Source organism: Laccaria bicolor, genomic scaffold, assembly GCF_000143565.1.
Source record: "Laccaria bicolor S238N-H82 LACBIscaffold_55 genomic scaffold, whole genome shotgun sequence".
Taxonomy (NCBI): Eukaryota; Fungi; Basidiomycota; class Agaricomycetes; order Agaricales; family Hydnangiaceae; genus Laccaria; species Laccaria bicolor.
The window spans coordinates 341,844-350,631 of record NW_001889926.1 but is presented as its reverse complement, the minus strand read 5'-3'; the positions used below and the strand labels follow the sequence as shown (position 1 = coordinate 350,631).

The 8,788-nt window shown below is 48.1% G+C and overlaps 2 protein-coding genes across 2 annotated transcripts; both read right to left on the bottom strand.

Annotated features, from left to right (window-relative positions):
* Window positions 1-318: 318 nt before the first annotated feature.
* On the bottom strand, window positions 319-495 carry LACBIDRAFT_312934 (uncharacterized protein; the record flags this gene model as incomplete). The annotated part of the gene is made up of 1 exon (XM_001888433.1): window positions 319-495. One exon carries the CDS (start codon window positions 493-495, stop codon window positions 319-321), a length of 177 nt encoding a protein of 58 aa, XP_001888468.1.
* Window positions 496-6,401: 5,906 nt separating this feature from the next.
* LACBIDRAFT_312932 (uncharacterized protein) lies at window positions 6,402-7,900 on the bottom strand (the record flags this gene model as incomplete). The annotated part of the gene is made up of 10 exons (XM_001888432.1): window positions 6,402-6,518; window positions 6,568-6,667; window positions 6,724-6,788; window positions 6,848-6,944; window positions 6,997-7,225; window positions 7,280-7,362; window positions 7,413-7,526; window positions 7,586-7,635; window positions 7,686-7,758; window positions 7,815-7,900. The coding sequence occupies 10 exons, from the start codon at window positions 7,898-7,900 to the stop codon at window positions 6,402-6,404; spliced, it is 1,014 nt and encodes a 337-aa protein (XP_001888467.1).
* Window positions 7,901-8,788: the final 888 nt, after the last annotated feature.

The following is an 8,788-nucleotide window of genomic DNA, read 5'->3' as shown; positions in this document are numbered from 1 at the left end:
CAAGCCAGAACGGAGGAAGTGTTCGTTAGTTGCTGAAAATCGACCTTTCGTGGTGGAAAAACGCGGGAGAGAGGGGCAGAGGTGGAAGAGGGTAAACCGTTTGAATGAGTGGATGAAGGGGCTCGGGCGCTTGGGTGACGTGGGATGAGAAACAGAGGCGGAATGAGATGAAAAGGGAGTAGGTGCGAGTGGGGCGTTGGAGCCAGACGGACACAGGATGAACGACAATTATCGACGGACAATTGTCGTGAGGAATGTAGAATGCGCATGTGTGTTCCGCATTTGGATTGTAATCGTGTGCTGCATTGACTTTGGAGGTTAGTCGGAGATGCAGGGAGGCCGAAGGTGAAGTGGGAGGGCAGATGAATGAGTAGCCGATGTTGGTGGAGGGAGAAGAGGATGACGATGTTGTTTGGAAATTGGGGGATGTGAATGATGTACTCGTCTATCAACGCAGGAAAGCTGAAGGCGCCAATCGGGGGAGGTCAAAAGCATCTATCTCTAAGAGTCGATCTTCCCCACTACGAGCTGATCAGCCTGCAAGAACGGGTCAGACCCCAACCGGAGGAAAAAACCTGCTGTCTACCTGTATAAAGTTCAACACTGGAGTGATTCCACAACAAAGTCACGTACCGTAATGTACCTCCGCCGGCAGCGTAGAGAACCCACCACACCTTCGATACTGTAACTCGCAGCTGAGCCCTAAGGCCTAAGCTCCCAAGCGTCAAATTCAGCCAATTGCCTGGGGGATGCGGGGACGGCAGGTTTAGTAGTTGAGCATACCGACAGTGGACCGCAAGAAAGATGAGTATCGAGTTGAATGAGAAGTGAGATAGATAGAAAGTTGAGAAGGGGAGGGAACGGGAGGAAATGGCACGTTGAAATTACGACCCAATCTGGATTGATGACGTTTCATGCTTGATCGATCTGGTTTGTTCTATTTTTATCTGCTTGTCCAGGTTTTCCGCTGAGCGTTGAGACGCTGAACAAACGCTGAACGAACGCTGATCTTGGGCTGAGCTCACCGCCGTCCACAACGTCCACAACCGGCCACAGAGATTCAGAATGATGCATCAGAAATCACCATCTTGACACGCTTTCGCTCTCGCCGCTCTTCCACTCGTCTGAGTCTTCTCTAGCTCAGCCTTAGCTCACTGGACACCATTCACAAAGCCCTGACAACCATTCTTACACGCGCACTCCCTAAATGACCTTTTCTATCAACGCACGAAAGTATAGCCTATCCAGTTTCGCCTTGCGCCTCTCATCGTTCGTGCAGACGTCGAACTTGCCAACAAGGCCATTGGCGCTGTCGAATTCACACCTACTCTGCAGAACAACTTCAAGCACAGTCAGTTATCGGTAAACTGGCATCGCACAGTTGAGCATCACTAACGCTTCTCATCCGCTCAGTCCCATATTCATTGCGTTTCTGAACTGCAGAAACTGCGGTCATCAACCGCCTCATTTGCTTCGAGTTTCCGAACCGCTCTCCAATCTTCTACCTCACAGCTCCACGTCAGATTCAGCAGAAGTATACCGGCATCACAACATCCCTCACATCGATGGCAAATGAAGTGGAGAACATCATCGAGCAGAAGGACCTTCCCGTTCAGGAGAAGGTCAGTCGCATCAGCAAGGAAGTCCGCGATAGTGTTACACCGTTGCTCGGGGTATCGGAAGGGCGTATCCGAATTGCTTGCTTGGGGCAGGCAAGTCTCAGGCATCTGAATCGTCGGGACCGAGGTCAGACATTTGCGTCATCCAAACGAAAGTTGATCAGCTACCACCATCGTGTCTTCGTTGACCTCGATTCCTGCAGTCCCATTCACTGGGATATTGAAGATTAAGACCGCCAATTGAGCGAACCTACATTTCTGAGGCCTTCCCACTGCGCCCCGCGTCCAGAAACAGCGTCAGATGCTGGATCGCATAGGCATGCAGGAAAATAACTTGGGTCTGATGGAGGAAAATAACGCATCGTCACACATGGTGGCTGGTGAGCTAAACAAATCGTCCAATAATAATAACTCACTCGTCCACATGCTGATTTCTCGAATACATACAGGCAGTTCTGTAATCACTGTGGATCTCGGTACAAATGACCATCTGGACAAAGTGGTGGGCCTCGTTCAGGTTCTACGAGAAGACTTGAGGCAGGAAACTGGTGCCCGTGAGCAGCTCAACTGGCGTGCCCTGGAACAGCTCCGCCGGGAGCTAGAGAAGGAGACTGGCGCCCTGAAGGAGCTCCACCGAGAGTTTGAGAAGGAGACTGACGCGTTAGAGGAGCTCCAGCGGGACCTTGAGAAAGAGACTGGCGCCCTGGAGGAGCTCCACCGGGAGCTTGAGAAGGAGAGCGCCGATCGCAGAGAAGACCTCAAGGAGGAGACTCGCGCCCGGGAGGACCTCCACCAGCAGCTCGAGAAGGAGGCTGGCGCCCTGGAGGAGCTCCGCCAGCAGTTTCAGAAGGAGACTGGCGCCCGGGAGGAGCTCCAGCGGCAGTTTGAGAAGGAAAGAGCCAATCGCAGAGAAGACATCGAGGAACTTCGACAGGTGCATGGCTCGCTTAATTTCCCCCCCCCACATGTACATGCTTAATAGCTTCTCCAGACAGTGACACTTCTAGGCCGCATCGCGCACGTCTCCCTACCTCCGCGTTTTACTCGACCAAGCCCGCCGAAAAATCCTCGACATACTGAATTGTGAAACTTGTAAAAAATAAGCTTGTGTTTCATGTCAACTCCAGACACACGTAGGTATCGATTTGAAATTCCCACAGCAGAAGGTCCACATATCCCCGTTGTTCGATATCGTAAGAGTCATTCTGTTGAACGGTGTGGAGACGAGGAAATGGGCAATGAAGGTATGAGGAAGTCGCGATCAGATCAATTGTCGCTTCGAAACCACAGCTTCCAATAGTGAGGATGGGGTAGCGACAGGATTCCGGAAGTTTGGGAACAAAAGTATTGTTCACATGAATTTGCAGGTGTTCCAACTTGGGACAGATTTCGGGAGGACGGCTGGCGAAGGAAGCTTTTGGCCTCCTCGGGCGAGAGCTTTAAGAGGGAGGGTGACAACGTAAACTCTTGAATATATTCTCTCCAGCAGAGATTGTAAATTTTGTAAATTCGAGGTGTTCAAGCTCGGCTAGACTGGGATTTAGAAAGACGGCAAAAAGTTCGCTCGCTTGGGTGGCGGGATCACTGTGGATGTTAAGGGAGCGTATTGATTTCGCGAGGAGCAAAACCCAAAGCGTGATGTCGCAGTGGAAGAGCCTTCCAATTTTAGTAAAACCGTCCGATCCAGATAGACGATGAATTCGAGGACCGTCAACGAACGAACGATGCCTAGGCATTTCGTTCAATGCAGAATGATAGGGCCTTCTCCTTCGACGCGTATGGACGCGGAAGCGCCGGGAAGAGGTGGGAAGACGAAAGTGTAGCCGCGAAGATACCATCTCAAGGACGGGCGTTAAGGAGTTGACTATTGATAAAGGCGGCTTGTCGGCGCGACGAAGACTGAGGTGAGATAATTATGGCTGTTCATGAGACAGACCCTGCGCTTTCTGTACCGATATCAATTTTAATGGACGCTAAGAGGGGTTGGCAGCAGGAATGAACTCTACACGTCGGTGAAGATTGACATTGAAATCCGCAGCTGACCCAATGCGGAAAGCAACGGGTTCGATGAAAGTTTCAAAACGTCGAGTCATCTCCTAGCGTCAAGCTTCTTGCGCAACACGCGTATTTATCCAGGCGTAACCAATCGTCTACCTGGACCGACGACAAGTTTGCAGTAAAAATGTAATAATTGGGAGGAGATATCTCACGTAAGACCAGTCGACGTGTGAAAATAGGCGCAAGGCGGGGAGAAGAGAACCGAGGTCTCGCCAGAGGGTATCCACTGGCATGTAGGAAGCCAAAAACCCTCTCCAAGTCCACGCAGCGGAAAAGAGGTCCAGTCGCACCGAAACCGTGTGAGGGCCCCGCTTAAAAGTTTGTCCGAGCCCTCAGATACTGCGCTTCCGGGGTTTAATCCTGACTCTATCGTCGCTTGAATCTTGGGTATTTGAGAAAACCATATGAATTTTAACAAAGAAGTGTGTTCGGAGAGATTGAAAAAAGATTGCAAACTTGAAGATGCCAGTGAAGTTTTAGCCTAGCTTGCGCTTGTTTTACGTTGTTTGCTTTCCAGCGATGTCGATGATGTCACACCGGAAGACACCGAAGCTACTAGTTCAAACAGAATGCCTTGAACATTTAATTTGTCGCCAAACTAAAAAACGAGCAAGAAACATTGGGAGCGGCGTTTTACGCCCAGTGAAAACCGGCTCTGCACCGTTCCGCAGATATCGATGGCGGAGGACAAAATCGGCGAGAATCCGCACCTGACTGTGATTTTCGGCATCAACCGAACACGGACTTCTTTCCACAGCGTTACTTACTTTTTTTCGACTCGACACCAACCTGTTTTACAACAAAATTCTTTCTTTCCATTCAAAACTCTGTTTGCAAGTCGACGCTGGGTGATTATATATATCAGATGCCCTCAAATGATTCCCATTTCTCTTTCCTTCCTTCCCCCACTTTCCCCTTCATTCTGTCTTCCAGGACTGCAGGACTTCCAACATCGCTCCGCGCTGCGCGCATCCCTCGGCAAGCCCCTTGTGGACGTATCAGAACAATGAGGGTACATCATCATGGGAGTTCGATGTGGTGGGAATCGTGCATTTGATTCGCCGTAAGTGCCTTGTTGTTCAAATGACTAAATCCTCACCTTCATGTAGACAAGCCGGCCGTACGCGTTCTCTCACACAATAACATCTCGGTGAGTAGTTTTTTGGCACAGTTAGATAAAGTTCTGACCATTTATCATGCATATATGCGCCCTATTTTTGCTCAATCCTGCTCGGCGGCGCCGCATTTACCAAGGTGCGTAACTTTTCAGTCCAGGTTAGCGCTAGCTCGCAAACTAATATCCTTCCTTCCGTGTTCCATCCCCATACACAGCCGCTTCGGGGTAGAGCCTTGTCAGTCGAAGGGACGGATGGTCGTGGATGAGAATTATGAGCCGTTCTGACTATCAGCGGCGCGGGGGTATGTGGATGGGGATGGTTTCAGTACTGGGAATCGCAGATAGTAACGGAATATAGCACATTTCTGAATCAATACAAAATATTCACCAGCTACAGACAACGACCGCGAAGTGCAGGTGCAGGCGGAAAGGAACCGATTTAAGCAGAAATTTCGGCCATTTGTATCAAAATGGTGACTTTCAAGGCGGAGCCTCGCGGAAAAAAATCCGCAAAAGGGACGAAATCCCAGTCTACCAGCGCCTTTCTGCTCTGCCGACGATCTCCGATATCTGCCGGGAATCCGCAGATACTTGCGGCTGAGAACAGAGCCGGTTTTCACTGGGTTTTACGGCTTGAAGAGAGAGTAATTATTTTTATTCAAGCTTTATTTACGATGCCAGTGTGAGTAAATCCGTTCGAAGCCTTTCGTTGATACAGTTATGTAAAGGGAAAACTTCCAAGAACACTCAAAGAACACTTCTATATTATTTACGTTTCACCTGCGTTAGCTTACTAATTCTATGTCAGAGTGTCGCATATGTATATTCGAGTTTTATCCCCAATTTCTTTTGCATACGTATATGTATCTCATGCAAATCTCATGCGGTCTTCGCTAACGCGCAGTTGAATTGGCCGGCTCGACTCTCCTTAGGAGAACTATCAATTTATCTCACCACGATGCGCCTCTCTATCACACAAATGGATTTCGCTTTTCTAGACTCATCGGCACCCGAAGGTCAGGAGCGTGTTGAGTGTAATTTTACTCATACTTCCGCTGTCCTGAACTCCTAAAAGTAGACATCTCGCCTCACATTGAGAGATTTGAAATTTTTGAAAATGAGCGCTCCCCTTTTTTCCTTTTTGACGATACTGATTGGCTTGTACTTTTCAAAATATCCCCTGGTTCTGAATATGTTGAGTTGTGAATTCTTTTCAGCGAGAAGAGATTCGTGTTCTTGCGTAAAGTATTCAACGTCCGATTGACGATGGACGGGCTCAACGTTCAATGTTCAACGTTCAACAACCCTGCTCCGGAGTTTCCCCGCGTTGGTCAGACGGCCCGCATTTTCCGCATCCCCGATTTCAAGGACTCTAGTCCCACAAGGGCCAAATCTGGGCTAGATTGATGAATACGCTACAGTTCAACCGCCGATGTACGCGTACTACGCAGTAAGGGATAAATTTATTTTCAAGGAAAGGCAGGCGAAAGCGAATCTTCGGTATTTGAATGTCAAATAGTCCAGTTACTAATTGAATTAATTTTTATCCATACATTTCTCTAGGTAGGATGATTGGGCAATTTTGAGCGTGTGGGAAAAGGGTCAAGTTACAGACTTCCTTTGGCTTCGATGTCGAGCTCAGGCTCGACGTCGGTTTCGCTACCGGTCCGATACTTCTGCTTGGCGAAGGTGAGAGAGCTTTCTTTATGAGTGAATGTCTCCATCTGTGGTCGAGTGAGTCAATGAACTCTGGTAAATTGCACGGACGCGCACTTGAACATGGACGCCTGACTTCAGACCACTTTTACGATGGTCGATAGTGGGCTGAATACTTCTTGTTCCAGCCGCACCACTGACTGCGCTCGACGATCCACTGCAATAAAAATATTTATAATTGAGATGCGTAGTAAGCAAGAGGAAGATACCTACTAAACTTCGAGACCGCCTGTGAGGCCGAAGTTTGTTAACCGACGAACTGCTCGGCAGGCGACAATCTGAAGCGATGGTCTGGTCAGAGCAGCTATGGGAGCATGGGAGATATAAAAGAACAAACGGAGGCGGCGACGACTGCCGGCACGTTAAAAATAATCGTCATGACCTGGTTGAGATTGTTTAAAATTAACGTCGTCGCGCATAGGTTAACAAGGAAGCTAAAAAGAAACATGAGTGTTATGCGATAGGTACGCTGCGATCTTGACTCACGCAATCATAAAGAAGATTAGTCCATCCTCAAATAACATTTGCACAAGGTGACTTTGACCGACAAAATTTACTGTCTTGCAGTTGACGCCAATGAGTTTGTAGGTGCTCAAGAGGAGAACGATGAAATCGAAGCACATCGAATAAATGAAGGTCGCTGCAAGGACGGTGTTGTTAGTCTGGGTGATAACGCATCCAACACTATCAACCCAGGTTGCTCGAAGTTGGACTCCTGATGAAGATGAAAAATCAGAAAACAACAGAAAGTTGCAATTAGAATCCTTGCCTTGTAGAATCAACGACCAATGTCCAAAGATCATAAGAACGAGGAAGCCAACAATATATTTATTTTGTGACCATATCGCCATGCTTAAACGCAGTTCAATTACCAGCGAAAAATGATGAAGGACGCAACAAACGTTCGGATAGAAAGATTGATACTCGCCAGCCCCATAGCAGCGTTTCCTGCGATCTGGTTAAAAGTATAGAGCACCTGACAGTGAACCTCCGAAGTGACGTCCAAAGAAATCACGCTTGTCATTGTCAAAGACCGTCAGCGAGACGATAGCCGAAGAAAGCCGTAATCCCTTACATGCCTATCAGCGCGAAAAGGAGAAGATATCTGTTGGAGAAATAGAAAATCTAAATGACTATGCGTTAAAAACGGTAAGTTTGAGGAGATATATGCACACCATTGGCCACCGGAACCTTCTCTTCCCCCGCAGAAAATCCAGGTCAAAATCAAGAGTCAGAAACCATTCATATCTAATATATTTATGATCGTGGTTAGGGTTGTTGTGGAAGTATATAATTGAACGCACGCGTATAATCCCAACAGAGCATGAACAAGTTTGCCAAATGCCACTGCATCTTTCTCGAGCTCAGCGGCTGATTTCCAGTCGGGCATCGTGAATGCTTAGACGGGAGGGGCAGATGAGAACGCTACGGGGGAAAGCAGGACTAGGGCGATGAAAGATCAGGATCGTTATAAGCTGCCGCAATGCAATTAAACATCCCTGCTCTGTTGTAGTGGTGTTTCTTCGCTCCAGTTAGATCGCTGATTTCGCGTCTTGTCGTGGGACACCTCTTCCGCTTTTGGAGCAATTCGGCACTGCACGTCAGGCAAACCGTTCCGTTTACCCTCGACCCTCTTAAGTATCTTCCTTTTTTTTTTGATATCCCAGTTAGTCGACCAGGGTCGAGAGAAACCTAGCATCTGTTACACACACAAGTTGTCTTTCGCCGTGCTGAAGAACGCTTTGTTCCACTTCCTGACATAATTGCGCCTTTTTCCCCCGATGCTTATATATACCAATTGTAGAACCGCATGAGCGCAAATATATCACAAGATTATCTAGAGATGCCTTTATGGCGGTTAACAGTGAAAGCAACTGTGCGCTTTCTAACCTCTTGAAATAGCTTTACAGTAGCTTGAGCCTTTTCCCAAAAGCCAGTTGCCGTTGAGTTGGACGTGCGACGCAAGTCTACGGCGGCATGGAGAAAGAGTTGCGTGATAAACTGTGAAACACGCAGCTGATTCTCGAAAGTTGCTTCCTGGTCAAACTAGATAGGAGTGACAATCAGCTTCTTCAGCAAATGGTATGCAGAAATGTTAGCAGGTAAAAGCGTAGGGATCTCAGGAATGAGGGGGAGATGCGCCTCCTGTAATCAGAGAGACCCGCTCAACATCCTCTACTTGGATGTTACCGTGGTTAACCTCACGCGGATTTTTAGCGGATTGTGATGATAAGATAAGTTGCGACCCACCTACTTTCCCGGATTTATCAACTTCAGT